The sequence below is a fragment of the Plectropomus leopardus genome, chromosome 4 (assembly GCF_026936395.1).
Source record: "Plectropomus leopardus strain MGB_pleo_1.0 chromosome 4, ASM2693639v1, whole genome shotgun sequence".
Classification (NCBI taxonomy): domain Eukaryota; kingdom Metazoa; phylum Chordata; class Actinopteri; order Perciformes; family Serranidae; genus Plectropomus; species Plectropomus leopardus.
Genome location: NC_142179.1, coordinates 37,030,001 through 37,048,029, shown reverse-complemented (window position 1 = coordinate 37,048,029; position 18,029 = coordinate 37,030,001). Strand labels below are relative to the sequence as shown.

Below are 18,029 nucleotides of genomic sequence, written 5' to 3'. Positions count from 1 at the left end.
ATTTTGCTGCTACTGTTTACGTCTGTTAATTTCAGCTCTTTATGGAGGGCTATCAGAAGAAAATACCTTCAAAGCACCAATAAATGTTGTTAAATAACCTTTGTTTGTCAAAGGTTGTCAGTCATTTATCTTTCAGAAAAATGGATGCTGCTGTCTGTGATTTATATGTAAAGATGATACGTGAGAGGCACAGACTGTGGCTCTGCTCAGTGAGTAGAGGTTGTAAACTGGTTTGAGAGCACAGCACTGACAGACACCAGCAGAGGCTGTTTACAGTGTGTTGACACCTGCAAGTTTAAGACAATACACAAATATTTAGCAAAAGTGACAAGAGGCTGACTGTACAGGGTGGAGCTACTCTCTCCGGCTCTGCCTTGGAAGTTGCCATGACATTTAAAGTAATAAATTAAACGGCTCAGTTTTTTGGGATCAGGAGTATTCATATCAAATTTCACCCCAAAGCTGGCCAGTTATGGTGTCTTTTTCTGTTGGAGGTGTTGGACAGATGGATGGACAGAAAGTGAGGATTGACTGATTGGTCAAAGACATTGCCATTAATAGGCCCTGTAGTGAGGTGCAACATACCTTATATAACTTCAGTTATCTAATGTGAGCATAACTGGCATTTTCATCATAAGAAACACTTCTGAAACAAAGTCTTCATGTTGCAGGTTCAGACGTTGTCTTCAGCCCCTAATTCAAACTCAGCGTCCCGGCAGAGAGTGAGGAAGAGGACCAAAGTCATGTCTATAGCTCGCAAGTGAGTGTCTTTTTCAGCGTTTGGTGTACACAGAGGAGAGATAAGCTCTGAGGGTTGAAGGTTCACTGTTTGACAAGACAATCTCAACTCAAGGTCCAAGTATATGAACCAACCTTTATCAAAAAGATAAGCTGGTATTTAAAGATACCAGGATACAGAGAATAATACAGAATCAGTGCCAGCCATAATAAGGTTTGATTTAATTTTAAAGACATCTTAAGCTTAGAGTAATTCAAAATTTATTTATTTTTAAGCTTAGAGTAATTCAAAATTCATTAACTTTTTTTTAATTCTCTTTTTATTTGTGACTTTAAAACCACAGCTTCAAAAATACAGACCCCCCCAAACCTTACAATTGTTATGCCTGAGTAAAACTTACAGGATAATCGCTTTTCTTTTCTTTTCTTTTCTTTTCTTTTCTTTTCTTTTCTTTTCTTTTCTTTTCTTTTAAGCACTTAAATACTTGTGTATATCTGTCCACCCCAAGCTCTGTAAGTAAACTTAACTATATACACTAGAACTGAGGGAGTGTACAATACTGCAGGTCCTATCCAAAAGAGGAGAGACAGTTGTTAAGGTCAGCTTTTCCATTTTAAATATATTTCTAAAATTATTCCATACCAGTCTTCCAAAGTGGGTGGTATTGGTTTTAGCCACTTTCTCCAAATGTATTTACAATAAAATGCATGTTTTAATCCCATTCAGCTTAAACCCAAACCGTCATTCACAATTTCTATCATAAAATAAAATAGACAGACGTACGCTTATTTAAAAGGGAGATTTATAATATAAATTCAATGAGGTGATGTTTTTAAGAAAATAATTTAGATGAGAGAATCTGTGTTAAGTGCGTTAAAAAGTAAAATAAAGTAAAAAATAGTTTAGAATTTTGCGCTGAGACTAAGTTCAGAGACTTGTTCTATCAATCAGTTCTATCAAAGAGTGGATCATCCTTCCTAATGTCTTTGTCAGGATCCTACGCATCCGGAGGGAGCCCCCCACCCTGCAGCCCAAGGAGCCTCCTCCCTGCCTGCTGGAGGCTGACCTGACTGAGTTTGATGTGCAGAACTCCCACCTGCCCTCTGAGGTGCTGTACATGCTGAAAAATGTCAGGTCAGTCAAATGATTTATTGCCATATTCCACATGCACATTCACAAATACACCCAATAAAGAGTCAGTGTAGATCAGTGAGTCAGCTGACAGAGAATTATAGCTAACTATCGTGATAATTGATAAATTATTTAGTAATTTAACAAGCAATTTAACCAACACTGAGTTATCTATATCTCCAAATTTAATTATTATTCAATTATCAGAATAGTTGCTTAATTATCTGGGGAGCCACAATTTCAGCTCTATTCCACTGTGACCAGTGGAGTCCACCTCTCCTGCTGGGGTCTAATACTCACACATAGACTAATAGATTCACGGGAAACTATACATGCTCATACTGGGCATGATGCTGAAGGCACAACTTGATCCATTCACACTTTTCACTTAAAGCAAAATTCAGTCATGAGTTTGGTATCATTGTGTTGGGTGACATTGTTGATCTCAGTCTTTTGTTTGACATGACGTAATGAATCCTTTCATCACCTGGTCTGTTTGGCTGTGCTTTAAACAGACACACCAGATCCTCTTCTTCCTCTGTTGTATTTTTAAGCGAGTAGGTACTGAAGGTGTGTTTTATTCTTCCAGTGGTTGATACATTATTTTGTACAGACCTCCGCAATCTGTATTATTGAAAAGCGCATGGCAGTAACTACAGGTGTTGCCAGACCAACGAGGACTGTAATGTTACTATGTAAAATTATCAACCGGTTTTCTTTAAATAAAAAAATTAAAAAAGGAGATCTTTATACTACAGCTGCTATACATCTTTGGTGTCAGAGTCAAAACTGAATTTGTTATATCCTGGATATGATACAATTTTACACTAGAGTGTGCAGTTCTTTACAGTTGAATCTCCATCAGTTCTGCTAAATTTGTGCACAATTTTTGCAAATGTATGCTCTTAAAGCAACATTATATAGCTCTCTCACCCTAAAATAGCACTTTTGAAGTCAATCTAAAATACACAGAGTTTCAACGAGGAGAGTGGCATCTATCCCACTCCCACAAAGCACCATGTAGCTTGGCCAGTGGGCCGCGGTTCTCTTTACAGAAGTATGTCACACACCAGCCATCAGCTAAAAAGAATGAATGAATGACTTTATTTCAAACTAAAAATGAAAAGATATTATAAACACACACAAAAAGTACAGTGTCCGAAAGGGAGTAGGTAGAAGTAAAGTAATACTGTATATCCCTACCCCTTCTCATTTATTTCTTTTAACAAATATAGTTCCCAAATGTATTTACAACTAGTGAACACACAACCATCCCTACTTTACGTACCACCAAATTAAATAAGTAAATAATTATCCCAGGTTTATTTACAATCCAAATATCCCCCAGCGTTACAAAATAAATATTATCACCCCTAACACAACCTTTCCTTATCCATTTAATGCCAAAAATGTCCTTTTTTAAATAGTTTTTTAAATTTGATTTACATTCGTGCTTTGTTTCAATAAGCCAGTTAGCTTTACTCGGTACTCTGTCCCTGTCAATCTTAAATTAAGCCTTATAAATTTAGAACTGGACAAACCTATCTCAGCTGGCATGCAATAAATGACCCTCTTCAGTGTAACCATTTAGCCACGGCCTACAGACATCATGGCAACAGTTAATGTGTATACACACAGACTCCTCATGCAAACAGTTTGCAAACACTGGGCTGTAGACACTAGTAGAGTCATATTTGCGCAAAATCCAGTAATATTACTGTATCTTGTTCTTTGGCCTCCTCACAGGCTCCACATCGCTCAGCTTGTCAACAAACACTTATTGTCTATGAGGCGGAGACATAACAGCGGGATATGTGTGTTTTATGTGTGTTGCAAAACTGAATAGCCACAAAAGGTGGCTTTAAGGCTATTTTACAAACTGTTGTGTTTTTTGTGGTTGCCTTTGCACATTGATTTTAAATGACTACTAGTCACTCATGGAGATGAAATTAACTCATCCTGCTGCCGCTGCTATCAGCTAGACAAGGTTTTCAAACATAAACATCAGTAAATAAAGGCCATCTTGGAACTCTGCCTTTAATATCAACTACACCAGTAAAGTTTTGTGACTGCATCTTGCATGGTTAGACAGAAACCAAACTTAGACACCATGATGATTTCACGAGTGATTTTATGTTACAGGATTACTAAGTTAGCAGGTGAGACAAAAAGGGAATAAAAAAAGGTTCTTCATGTTAAAATGTCTGTTAACCATTTCTTTTATGTTATTTTTTGTATGTTATTGGTTTTGTTCATTTAACTTAACAAATGCTAAAGAAAACCCAAAAAAAACCCCCAAAAAACTACGACACATGCCCCTTAGTGATGCTAGAGGTCAGGAAATGCTCAGACCAGTCTGAGGCCGCTCCACAGCCTGCACCACACAAGCAGAGCTCCGCTGTCAGTTTGGACATTCCAGGACGCCGCCATCAGTGTCACAGATGTAAAGACCATTCAACTGTAACTGCATTATTTGCTTCAGCTTGGGTCCAAACTTCCTGTCAGCTGATGTCATTGACATCCACCGCAAAACATTCCAACAGGAAATACAAAGGGACCTATTTAGAATATTTATATTGTCAAGTTTGAAATGGCCTATATTGCAGTCACTGAGTCTGTAGTGCGTTTAATCTGTAAAACAGCAGAAGCTTCTTAACCCAAAACTACAGTTAAATCCTTCCACAACAGAAAACCCAGTGATTACCAGACACATCATAGAACCCATAAACACACCGCAGCCTGAAAACATGTACAACTATAGAGCAGCAGCCTAAAATGTAAGAAGAGGCAAAGAAGGATTAATACAGAACACAAATTGAAGGAGCTGACAGGATCACATTTCACTGGAGTTGTACACTGTATGATTCCCTTGCCCTGAAAAAAAAAAGTAAATATAATTATTAATCTCAATTTATTTTTACTTTATATCCAATTAAGTTTACTTAAAATATTTCTGGATTTATTTAATTTTCTGAAGTTGTTGCAACTTAGAAAGATGACAATTCAGTTCTTTTAAAGTGTCGGCAACTTACAGTAAACCAAGTAAGTCTGACTTAACGTAATCATCACAAAGAGGACTTTGTCCATGATGACGTTAGGAAATCTGTGAGATCTGTTTTCTTAACATGTTTAGGAAATACAAATATATATATATACTAGTATGCAACTAGCAGAATACAGAACACACAGTAAACTTGGTTTACTGAAGTTGCTAAAATTTAGAAAGATTGATTTAATAAAACTTTTCATGTTTAAGCTGCAATAACTTCACAAAATTAGGTAAATATGACAACATTTTAAGTAAACCTAACAATTACATGAAAAGTAAACTTAAACTCGCATTTTTCTGTAAGTAAAACCAACTTGACAGATTTTACAGTGTGGGACAAATCAATGATTAATAAACTGATGATTATCTAGATGTTATTTTCATAGTGTTACATTTTGTTACTGTTAATGGAAAAATGGTTATTATCATTAGCAGTAACAGGACTTCACAGTGTGTGCACATGTGTTGTAACCAGGGTGCTGGGCCACTTTGAGAAGCCTTTGTTCCTGGAGCTGTGTCGTCACATGGTGCTGATTCAGCTGCATCAGGGAGAGGCTCTCTTCAGACCTGGGGACACTGACGACAGTATTTACGTGGTTCAAGATGGCCGCCTGGAGCTGTGCATCCACGAGAGCGTAAGACCACATTAATAACCCACACTTACCCATGGATCAGTGCTTGTTTTCTTTTCTATGTCATGTATGTTGTTGTTCAAATGACTAAAATGTTGAAACCGTCACTGTGTTGTAACTGTTTCACTTGACATGTGATTGTGTGTTGTTACTGCAGGACGGTACAGATGCCGTAGTAAAGGAGGTGTTACCAGGAGACAGTGTTCACAGTTTGCTCAGTATCCTGGACATCATCACTGTACGTCTTCACTCACACATATTATACACCTGTATTTGAGGATAGATTTTTTTTAAAAATTAGCTTTGGCATTTCACATTACATTAACGAGTTAATTATACTGCCATTAAAGTTCGTACATAATGCAGTCATTTTTAAAATCGTGAATCACCAGCTGACATTCTTGCCTTAAAGAGGCTGTACAGGTCTGAGTTCTGAGAGTGATGATACTGGATGATCTGAAACTAGAAGACCTGAGAAATCAAGCCATGGCATGCTAGCCCTTCAGTAAGAGGGTTGACTAAAGTTAGGCTTAATTTTGGCAATTAAAAAACAGCATGGCCATTTCACAGAGATCCCTTGACGTCTGACCTCAAGATATCTGAATGAAAATGGGTTGTATGGGTACCCATGAGTCTTCACTTTACAGACATGCTGGTTCAGGCGTGGTCACAAAACAATTATTAGACTTGTCTTTAAGACACATGTTTGTTTTTTAAGTAATAAATGCATACAAACTTTAAAACAAAATTATATCCAAAACACATGTCAAGTTGACATTGACACTATCTTCAGTTTTCTATCCTCCAAATAGGGATGGGGCCTTGAGGTTTTATGAAATAGCTTACCTGCATGTGCCACTCTGGTGTCATGGCATCAGAAGCTTTTTGGTGGCATAATTGTCTAATAATGAGTAAAGTTAGCAAGTTGGCTAACTGTTGGCTTATCTGCAGATACCTGACAAGTTCAAGAATGTATGGCTGTCTCACTTTATAGGCCTTCTCATTTCTAATTTCCTCAGTAAATTCACTGAAATGGGGAAAAATAATATGGAAAGGTTTTAAAAATTCATTAGTAAACAAAGAGAGAAACCCCCTCACACTGTCCTGCTTAATGCTGACATATTTATTGAGTGAAAAAGAGCAACGGTTCCATCTAGCAGACGTTTATCAGGTGTAATGGCAGCATGCTGCCGTCATACTTGATGAAGGTCAGCTAGACCGAAATGTCTTTTTTGTCATTCAATATATCAGCAGTAAGCAGGACAGTGTGTGGGAGTTCCTCTCTTTGCTTATAAATTGCACTGTCCTCCGACGCACCTGTCACATATTCAGGTGTGCAGAGATTCTCTTTGGCAATTTCAAAAATCCATTTGAAAAAAATGTATGGGAATTCTGTGTATAGTCTATGTGGAGGTCTTTGCTCAGTGAAGATTTATCCATTGTTAATAATGATGTCAACGCTAGTTTTAGACTTGTTTTTACCAAAAAACTTTTGCAAATCTTTCACCCTTTGTATCTTGTGTATTTCAGGGTTACCCTGCACCTTATAAAACAGTGTCTGCAAGAGCTGCAGTTCCCTCCACCATCCTGCGTCTTCCAGCCGCAGCCTTCGAGTCAGTCTTTGACAAATATCCTGAAACTCTGGTCCGTGTCATTCAGGTAAAACGTCAGCTGATAATCAGAGGTGCAAGTGCCATCTTAGCCAATTCATAACCTGCAACAAAAGCATAGGCAGCTTCTGAATATAGATCAATTTCCTCTTTTTTGGCATTTCAGTGCAGTTTGTGTCCTCTGTCCTCTGTAGATAATCATGGTGCGTCTGCAGAGAGTCACCTTCCTTGCCTTACACAACTACCTCGGCCTGACCACCGAGCTCTTCAACCCGGTACTGTGCTGTTCCAGACTGACATGATTTGTGCAAAAATGTTTTAGATAGGATAACCTCACTTTTTACTTGCCCATACTGCCATTTATGACCTCACACATATTTTTTCTCTTTTGTTGTCTTTTTCTTGCATATTTTAGCAGCATTTTGAGAGTCAGACTTATTCCAGAGTTATTATTCTTCCATAATAAAAGTATTCTCCACCGAGCTATTAAAGAGGTAAATGAGGTTACATTTGTTTGCCTTTTGGACAGATTTTTCCAGCTTCAGGTTTACCAAATATAGCAATCTTTGGGGAAGGCTCTATTACTTGTTCTAATTTCACTGAAATTATTCAAAGATAAGACAGTACTCCCCAGACTCACATGACCAAAACATGTGAATGGCATTGCAAGCATACTGGGAACATCTGTCACAAGTGTCAGCCATAATCAGGTATAGCTTTATCCCTATGAACTTAAAATTGTTATAATTGTATTAGTTGAAGTTTTACACAAGATGAGCAAGATTTTATTTCTGTGAGCGCCTTTTTCCATCAACCATCAGACATGAAAATGCCATGTTCTAAATTCCCTTTCAGTTTTCAGTTTTAAGCAAAGCCAGGGGTGTATCCGAAGCTAAGAGGTCATATAGAAACAAAATGTATCTTCTTGTTGTTTTTGTTACTGGTAAAAGATTATCAATTTCTGAAGACAGTGGGGCATATGGAAAAGAGGGTGTATTTGATTGAAGAAAATACCATATTTGAAAGTACCCAAAGAGATCAGATTACTGTGGATTGAAGGCAGTGCTTATTTTTCTCTTTTCGTACACTAACATTGAATAACAACACATTCACCCAAAGAAATCAGAAAGCTAGTAGATGTTTAAAGCTCTTGAAATTGCATTGTGCACTTTATATTTTCCTGCATGTACTCACTCACTCTTGAGAGAAGTGTACTTTTTTGTCTGTCCAGTCATGAAAGTAATTGAAGCAATAATAATATGCACAATTCTGACTGCAGTGCTCTTTATTTACTAAGTTTTAAGTAGGTGCACTTTATTCTTGCAATATGTTTTATTTCATTATGTTCTAAGTCCCATTTTTTTTACATTTTGTAAAATACAATAAAGTATTGCACCTTGAACTAATGACTAAAGAAAAAAATCTGGACCCTGTGGTTGAATTAAATGTTGTGTTACAGGAGAGCCAAGCCATCTCCCTGGTGTCAGTGGCCAATGTTTTGGGTGAGGGTCATCCACACAAAGGCCTCCGCAGGCAGCCTTCCCAACCTGATGAAATGGGCGCCGAAAAGGGAGACACAGGTCAGAGACAACCACCTTCTCTCAACATTTCACTGTTGCAGGCTGCAGTCATGGGTGTGCAGTAATGTTGTGTAATTGTGATTGTCTAAAGCTCTCTGTTTTCTTGTTACACACTGCAACAGAAAAGTCCAGCTTCTCTGACGGGTCCTCATCTAAATACAGGAAACCTCGCTCTCTCTCCACCCCAATGGCTGTTACAGGTATACACACACACACACACACACACACACACACACACACACACACACACACACACACAAAATATATTTTTTACGTTATTAAGTACTCTTTTTTGCATAAAAATCTAAGACACATTCAGAAGGTTTTCCTTTAAGTTTGCTTAATTTAATGTCAAAAAAGTGAAACACATTTTTGTGGAATTTTTGCAAGTCACCTTTGATAACTTGAAAACATATCACCAATCATTTCTGAAAACTGCCTCTTACTAAAAGTCATTGCTAATGTTCTCATACACAAGCTCTAACATGCATGTTTTATGCTTCCTTTAAGGATTAAAGAGCACTTAGAGGTGAAGCTTCTAGACTTGAATAAATACATAAAAACCCTGGTTGGAACGGGGTTTGGTCCATGGGCGGGGGCCCTTTTGTGCAGAGTTTGCATGTTCTCCCTGTGTCCCCGTGCATGTTCTCCCTGTGTCTGCATGGGTTCTCTCCAGGGTCTCCGGCTTCCTCCCACAGTCCGAAGACAACTTGTTAAGAAATGTTCCATGAACAAGAACTTAGTAGATTAAGAAAATTATTTTTTAAAAGCTAGGGAAAAAAGATATTATAATTATGATAATTACATATATGAAACCATGTTACAAAATTATTACGAACTTTTAAACATTTTTTTATTCTCTTGTTTGTTGTTTTTTTAACCATTCTTTTTATTATTCTTTTTTTTGTTGTTTTCAGGTAATTTTCTTGTACTTTTTTACATTTGTTTTGCTATTTGAAATTTGCTTAACTTTCAAAGGGTTAAATGCAGCTGCAGTTAAAGCTACCATCATTAGCAGGTCTGTACACTACAACCAATGCTGCAGCCTCTATAGACACAATAGCAGGTCAGATACTTCTCCACTCCATGTCAATGAATATTATTGCTGATATAAACCTAAGTGATCTATACACATAATTTTGTGTTTTGCAGGTGAAATGTCAGTTGACCTCAACAGAGTGTACGAACGGGCTCGAGTTGCCAAAGAGGACGCGCTGTCTCAAAGTCCTGTGAAGGTCTGTGGAGGAGATTTTCTTTCTTGCACATGCTGCTGGTTTGAATCCATATTTAAACACCTGTGTCCGGTTTCATAAGAGATATTTTACAATAGTGTGTAAAGTGCAGAAAAAAAAGGCTTGTTACTGTTGAGTTCTTCCAGAAGACATTTTCTGCTATAGTGAAACATGGACATATTAAGAAAACTGAATACACAACTGGAGGCAGTGTCCTTTTCATTCCTATGAAAGTCTCTCAATGGCACATTAAGTCAAAAAAGTTTGACTTTGCGGGTGTGAAGCTATGTGAGCTTCTACATCGTTAGGGCCCTTAGAGCGGATGCACTAGAGACTTCGTCCACCAACTCCTGGTTTATGTGCTCTGCTACATGAATGATGATAAAAGGATTCAATTGTGCAGCTTTTTTAGACTTTTCAAATGTTACCTTGTAACAATTCACCAAAAAAAAAACATACATGGTGAAAAGGTACATGCGCTTATAAACAGGTTACAGGTGGCTCTTTTCTGTGGTAATCCAAATGAAATGGAATAATTAGCTGTATTTCCAAATCTACCAGAAAATCTCACACTTTTCAACATCAAAATCAAGATTTTAGATTCACCAAAGAGAGTCAACTTGTTACCTAAATTATCTTAAATGAATCAAATTAAATCTGCCCTGCTGACAGGCGGTGATATCAGGAAACCAGTACCCAGTAGTCCCCAAAGTTCCCAAAAGTAGTTCCTTGACATAGTCCAATATACTTACCGTCCCACAGTTTGCAAAAGAAGGAAAAAGAAGCAACAACAACAGAAAACTAATTTTGGCTCCTTTTTACTTAAGCATGTTTTCATATCCCACTGCTGTATTTTTTAGGTTTACAGGCCATTTTGAAAAGGTGTTTAATGTGTAAATGTGAAATATTTGTAATAGAATTTGCCCTTGTATATAAATATTTCTTTACAAAAAACAAACAAAAAAAAAAGCTCCTTTTGGCGAGGTAGGTAGGAGCGTGATGAGACACTGTAGTTCAGACCATACAAAGCCACGCTGTCTAACTACACGTCCTGTCGGCAGAATAGATCCTGCTGTGCAGGAATCCACAAAAGCTCCTAAAGAAAAATCCACAGTTCACAGTTAAATCCTTCAGTAAAAAAAGTAACCAAAACTCCTTTACCGCCGACCTCCCAAACACCGACTGTTGACACAGCCTCTTCTGTTTTTCCTACGTCACTTCCCCTTCAATACATCAGGTGAGCAAAAATGAGTAAATAAATATATAAATACTGAATAAACAGAAATCGGGCGGCCTCTAGCTCAGTGAGTAGAGTGTGCACCCCATGTTGGCTGAGTCCTTTGCAGCGGCCCAGGTTCTGTTCTGGCTTGCGGCCCTTTGCTGCATGTCATCCCCATTCTTTCTCCCCCTTTCCTGTCACTCTGTAACTGTGCTATAATAAAGGCATAAAAAAACAAAAAAATAAAAATCAAGTACGTGTCCAATCGTACCCTAATAAACAGGGTAAATAAACAGGCAACTGAGGCTACTCATAATTTCAGCAGAATTGACAGCAGAATAAAAAACCCTAACACATTTCTGTAGCAGAATGCCCACTGCTTACAGAAGACCCAGGTGACCTTTACAAGCTGACTGAATGGTTCAGATCCTGAAAGTGAAATGACTTCATTTGTGGGACTTAAATGCTCAAAGTTTTTGATCAACTGTATAACGAAAGTCTTTTTACATAATGTAAGTCTATAGGAAAAAGTATTTTTTGGCTCAGTGGCATCACATGACAGACCTGGAAGCTGTACTTACATGGTTGATCACTGTGTCAAATTGGTCTCAAAGCACAGGACTGTTCTGAGGGGCTTGGACTGAGCAGACCCTAGCGTCAGCCATGTTTTTTTTGTTTGAAAAAAGTCGGAATTTGCTTAGAAGTCATAGCAAATTATTTCTACTTCAAATAGTGAAGTCAGTGTGTTTAGGGTTGAGGGACATGCAGCAATGTCAATGATTGAAGCATATAGCAGCTCTCTGTTTTCCTGTCAAAGTACCTGCACAGAACAACTAAAATGGAATTACCTTTAAAGAAGCAGAAAGATTTTGAGAGTAAACAACTGCATTCATATTTGTTTTCAGATTTTTGGCATGTATGCTGGAGCAGAGTATGAGCTCTGACAGCAGGTCATTGATGTTAAACGCATGTTGAAATGATAGAATAATTGATGAGAAGGCAAGAAAGGTGAAAAAAAATATAATGGGCACTGATTGTACTCTGGTTACACGTATTACTTTTTAAAGCTACCAAAAAAGGGTTTAAACCCATCATTTAGCTGGTTGAACTGGCAGGTTTTTGTTGTAATCCTGAGTATTTATATGATAGAGAAAAGAAATATCCCATATTCATGTAGCCTAAGCAAAATAATACTTGTTTAAGCAGTACATTACAATGTTACACTGTGCATTTAATGTGTTCTTTTCAGACACTGCATAGGAATAAGCAGGGTTACTGAGAGTGTGTGTTTGATTTAATGTCTCTCTAAAGTCTAAATGACCCTTTTCTGTCTCCTCAGTCGATCCTGAAGAAGAGTGTGACAATGCAGCACACTCCATCTGCTGTTTATCACTACAGTGACGCCAGAGAAGGAAATGTCCAGCATAATAAAGTGAATGCCATTTTCCAAGCTGCCAAAAAGGATCTGCTGCAGGTCATCCAGATACAGGTAGAGTTCAAATGTTAACTGTAAGAAAACAAAAATTCACTGGTGTAAAAAAAATGGTGTGAAAATGTAGTCATTGAAATACTGTAAAAATATGTGAAACATTCTAAGCTAATAATTAATATTTAAGTGATCAGCAGTTTTGTAATCAGAAATCCATGGTTAGTGAAGCAGTTATACCTGGATGCTCTAGACAGATTGGTGTAAAGACATTTTTCAGTGTTTTTCAAATGTTCTGTCTTTTTATCAGGACCCCAACCTGCTGGAGGGGAGAGTGAATCTTCGGCAGGTGAAAGCTGGCACTGTCGTGGCTCACCAGGGAGACCAGGTCAGTCTGATGACAGAAACCCACCTCTCTGTGTGTTGTTCTTGGTGGGACAGACAGTTTATTCAACACCAAATGCGTGTGTACAGAGGAATAAATCCACTGCTGCCTCATAGTGTCCAAAAGTTTTTTCAAATAGAAGAAAGTTAAAATGTATTGAGAGGAATTTGTATTATAGTCAGAGGGGTTAATTTATAGGACAGCTGTAGTGTGGAGAGTGTGTTGACTTTCTTTTCTTGTGTGTGTGTGTGTGTGTGTGTGTGTGTGTTAACTCAGATTGATGTGTTCTTGTTTTGCCTTGACTGTTTAATTCTAGTTTGATTTGATCACGGTATGTGTAGTGATTATTGGAACAGAAATTGGGAATATTCATGTTTGATTTAAAAAAAAAAAAAAAAAAAAAGAGCAGTAAGACAGCATACTAACAGACTTTTTATCATTACATCAGGATTATTGAAACTTAAATATTTAGTTGAGTGACACATTATTATCATTGTTTTTTTAAAGATTATTTTTTGGGCTTTTTGCCTTTATTTGAGCATGAACGAGGGAGAGGGTGGGGCGATGGTTTTGTCTGAGTTTGTGCATTCTCATAATAATAGTAATAATAATTAAAAGTGAAATGAAATAAAATTCAACTTCTTCACAAGTATTAACCACCTTTTTCTCCCTTTAGGTGTGAAATACTCGTTTACAGAATATGTCTGATGGATATTCTCGTGTTGTTTTTCTTACTTATATTTGTATTTATATTCTCACATTTTATTTGGCATGTTAAAAAATAAAGATCTAAAGTAAAGCAAAGTAAATAAACAAAGGCCAGGTTTTCCACTCAGTGACACAGCTGCATGAAGCTGACAAAGAACTCTTCCTCCTCCACGCTTTATGTTTCTTCTCAACACGTTTTCCAGGATGTGAGTGTGGCGTTTGTCATCTCGGGGCTGCTCCATGTTAACCAGCGTATGATCGACCGTGACGAGGAGAGCCTGCTGTTTGTCACCCACCCAGGGGAGATGGTGGGTCACCTGGCCGTCCTCACAGGGGAGCCCCTTATTTTCTCCGTGCGAGCTCACAGAGACTGCACCTTCCTGTCCATATCCAAGGCCCACTTCTACGAGTAGGATCACGCTCACACACACACACACACACACACACACACACACACACACACACACACACACACATACACACACACACACACACACACAAACAACACTCAGGCGTTTCTTCCCATCACAGCACCAAAGTGCAGAAAAAACCTGTGTTGAACTTTGCAGGATAATGCGCGAGGAGCCCAGGGTGGTGTTGAACGTCGCTCACACTGTGGTGAAGAGAGTGTCACCGTTTGTCAGACAGATTGACTTCGCCCTGGACTGGATGGCTCTGGAGGCTGGACGTGCCGTCTACAGGTATCACTCTATGCAGCTGTTGACAGGCTTCTTACTGAAAGAATGAATGTGTCACTAATAGAAGAAGAAGAAGGTAGAGGGCAGATTTATTTGTAATTTTTTAACCAAGAAAATTTTCAAATAATTATCTCGCCTTTTCAAAACTAATTTTCTTATCACCTTTTACTAGTTTCTGGAAACTTTTAGGGTTGAATAGCTTTTGAAAGGCACCTAAACACAGCACAAGAAAACTGATGTCAATTCAGGTTTCAAAGGGTTTCGACACTTTATTACTCATTTTTTTGGATTTTTTTCTTTCCTTTTTTTTTTAGACAGGGAGACAAGTCAGACAGCACCTTCATCGTCCTCAGTGGCCGACTGCGCTCTGTCATTGCAAAGGATGATGGGAAGAAGGAGCTGGCTGGCGAGTATGGCCGTGGGGATCTAATTGGTGTGGTGAGTGGTCACAAACTGCTGAAAAGACGCAATTTAACCATTTGATTCTCGAGAAAATTGGCTTGATTTCTTTCAAAAACACAGGTACAAGGCTGCAAGCAACCTAACAAGAAATTGCATAAAAATTAGTAAATTATTAGTAAAAACTATACTTGAAAATTACATGAAAATAAGCAAAAAGAAAAAAAGATCAAAAAAGAAAAAAAAAAGAAAATGACTTCAAAGAAGTCATTTTAAAAAATATATCTTTATTATTTTTTCTGTAACATAATCAATAAATGTATCTTTAAGAGAATTATTAATATTGTTGGGTTTTTTTTGAAAAATGTAATAATTCACCCAGCTATTTTTCAGATAATTTCCCTGTAATGTTTTTTTTTACAGTTTGCAGGACATTTCTTACGAGTTTGCTGTTCTGTTTTTTCCCCAAGAAATCAAACCAGTTCTCCCAGGTTTCAGAGGTTTGAATAGTGAAAGCAGCACAAGAACACTGATGTCGATCCAGATGTTAAAGGTTTGATGACACACTGGAAACAGGACTACAAATGGCAGTACAACAACTTATTTGTGGATTTTTCAGGTGGAGGCCCTGACCCACATGAACCGAGCCACCACGGTCCACGCTGTCAGAGACTCGGAGCTGGCAAAACTACCTGAAGGAGCTCTGAACTCCATCAAGAGGAGGTATCCTCAGGTCGTCACCAGGCTGATTCATCTGCTGGGACAGAAGATCCTGGGCAACATGCAGCAGGTCAACGGACCTCTAGCTGGTAATTACAAACAGCTTTTGCTAGTTTATGTCAGGATCGGACTGAATTCATGCACTCTGCCACAAATAGGAACATCAACAGTTGTCATGTGAGCCCAGTTGCTTGGAAGTAATCTGATTGGATCACATTAGGGTTAGCACAATATTCATTTTTTATAACACAATTATTGTGGCCAAATTAATAAACATTAACAGTATTATTATGGTTTCTATGTAGAATTTAAAAAAAATTATAACGCCATCAGTCAAATTCATCTTTTAATTTGATTGTTGTGCATTTTGTATGTTTTTAACCAAAATGTTACTCTGCAGGAATGCAGGAATGTACAGCATTTGTAACCATAATTGTACAAAATTGTACACAAATAAAAGCAATTACACTTAACCCTTTGAAACCTGAGCAGTAGGCCTGATTTCTTTCAAAACAGCGAAAGAAGGCCGTTATCAAAGAAACGAGAGATGGACTGACTATTGTAAAGATATTGATAAAAAGTTGTAAAGTCAAAAAAGAGAAAATTAGCACAACAAAAGAAAAGTAAATAAATAAAACAAAACAGGAAATGCCTTCATAAAAGTGCTAAAATTATATAAATACATAAAAAATGAGAAAAACAAGGAAAAATATCAATAAATGTACAGTACATTTTTTTCTGTAACTTAATTATAAAGGTTTAAAGGTTTAAATGCTTCGGACATGCGTCGTATCTTGTGACATTGGCTGCAGAGATCAAGTTGAACTTAACTATAACATGAGATAGAAATCAAGATATATGCAGGACATCAAGGGCAGGTATTAGGCATAAGTAGCATAAACATACCGTAAACATTATATTGCACATATACATTATTTAAAAAATGTTTTTTTCTGTCTGGAACATCCAATGAGAGAAACACTCCTCTGCCCTGCAGCGCGTAGTCTGGCTCTCCACACCCCCACCAGCAAGTGGGATGCTGGGAATCCAGCCTCCAACCTGTCCACTGTGACCATCCTGCCTGTGTCTGATGACGTTCCCCTCACTGCCTTCACTCTGGAGCTGCAGCATGCACTCAGTGGCATCGGTACACACACACACACACACACACACACACACACACACACACACACACACACACACACACACACACACACACACACACACACACAAATGCACACACCATTTGTACAGGTTACCTGAGAAGAGTCATGATTCATAGAGAGACCACTTAGTCCTTTACAGTGCTTTCAACTTAAAAATACCATGTTCATTTTTTAAAAACACATTTTTAACAGTTTTTTTAAACATACAAACTGCCTCACAGCATAGCAAAAAGAAGGACATGAAAGGCAGTTAGTTTCGCACAAATTTATCAGAAGAGCCATTTAAAGTTAATCTCAGTTTCTCAAGTCTGAGATGCCGCATCACCTCCCTCAGTCTCTGAGTCTAGCTCGGACAAGTGAGAGTTCTTCCTGTAGAGAAGGTATCCTGGCTAATAAAGTAACAAATCTTGTGAAGCCAAAAATAGCTTTTAACGGATCTGGATGAATTGTCATTTTAATAACATCTGACAATATTTTTAAAGTGGAGCTCCACTAAAGTGGACAGATTAGGACACAGGCAAAGTGAGTGTGCCAGGGAGGCAGGTGATAGTTTGCACCTGTCACAAGTGAAACTGACATCCGGGAACATTTTAGAGAGTTTGACTTTGAAGAAAACATCATGTTTATTTTTATACAAATTTCCAAGGGAAAAGTGATAGTAATGTGTAACCATAACCCTACATAATGCATACGGGTAAATATTTTATTTTTTTGTATCTGGCAGAGTATATTTAGGGCAATAGAAGACATTGGTAGGTCTCATAGGGCAAGCCTTTTCTTTCTAATAACCAGTATTTAAACCACCTTCACCCATAAGTCCACAGTTGTTGTCACTTATGCTGCCTGATTAGACCTTTGTGGGTGTGTGCAGACTGTTTGATTGACAGCTCCCTCTCTCCTCTGTTAGATGATCTGTTGTGTCTCTCGTTATGGCATGACAGGTCATGCTGTTACCAATGGCTTGGTTCTGTTAACATAGCAGCAAGGATGGGGAAACATTTAAATGGATTGAACTCCACATGAGGAGATGTGTATGAGTTTGTGAGCACACGTATTTCTATAACTCATTGAGGTTGATGTTTATGATAATGTTTTTCTTAATTGAATATTTGTAACAAATTCAATGCATTCAGTTCAATTTTATTTCTAAAGCCCATTATCGCAAATCATTTGTCTCAGGGGGCTTTACAGCACAAGACATCCCTCTGTTCTTAGACCCTCACAGTGAAAAAGAAAAACCTTTAATGGGGGACAAACAACAGAAACCTCAGGAAGAGTGACTGAGGAGGGATCCATCTTCCAGAATAGATAGATGTGCAATAGCTGTCGTAAACA

At 37.9% G+C, this 18,029-nt stretch overlaps 1 protein-coding gene across 2 annotated transcripts in view; it reads left to right on the top strand.

Annotated features, from left to right (window-relative positions):
- Positions 1-18,029, top strand: part of pnpla7b (patatin-like phospholipase domain containing 7b) — a 40,906-nt gene that overhangs the window by 8,871 nt on the left and 14,006 nt on the right. For both annotated transcript variants that reach the window (XM_042488512.2, XM_088077222.1), the window contains 16 exons: positions 672-760; positions 1,733-1,873; positions 5,395-5,554; positions 5,709-5,789; positions 7,082-7,210; positions 7,356-7,436; positions 8,621-8,741; positions 8,864-8,941; positions 9,894-9,976; positions 12,532-12,681; positions 12,929-13,006; positions 13,915-14,120; positions 14,281-14,412; positions 14,724-14,847; positions 15,428-15,617; positions 16,526-16,675. In XM_042488512.2, coding sequence (XP_042344446.1) covers positions 672-760; positions 1,733-1,873; positions 5,395-5,554; positions 5,709-5,789; positions 7,082-7,210; positions 7,356-7,436; positions 8,621-8,741; positions 8,864-8,941; positions 9,894-9,976; positions 12,532-12,681; positions 12,929-13,006; positions 13,915-14,120; positions 14,281-14,412; positions 14,724-14,847; positions 15,428-15,617; positions 16,526-16,675 — 1,993 coding nt within the window. The remainder of the gene's footprint in view (positions 1-671; positions 761-1,732; positions 1,874-5,394; positions 5,555-5,708; positions 5,790-7,081; positions 7,211-7,355; positions 7,437-8,620; positions 8,742-8,863; positions 8,942-9,893; positions 9,977-12,531; positions 12,682-12,928; positions 13,007-13,914; positions 14,121-14,280; positions 14,413-14,723; positions 14,848-15,427; positions 15,618-16,525; positions 16,676-18,029) is intronic.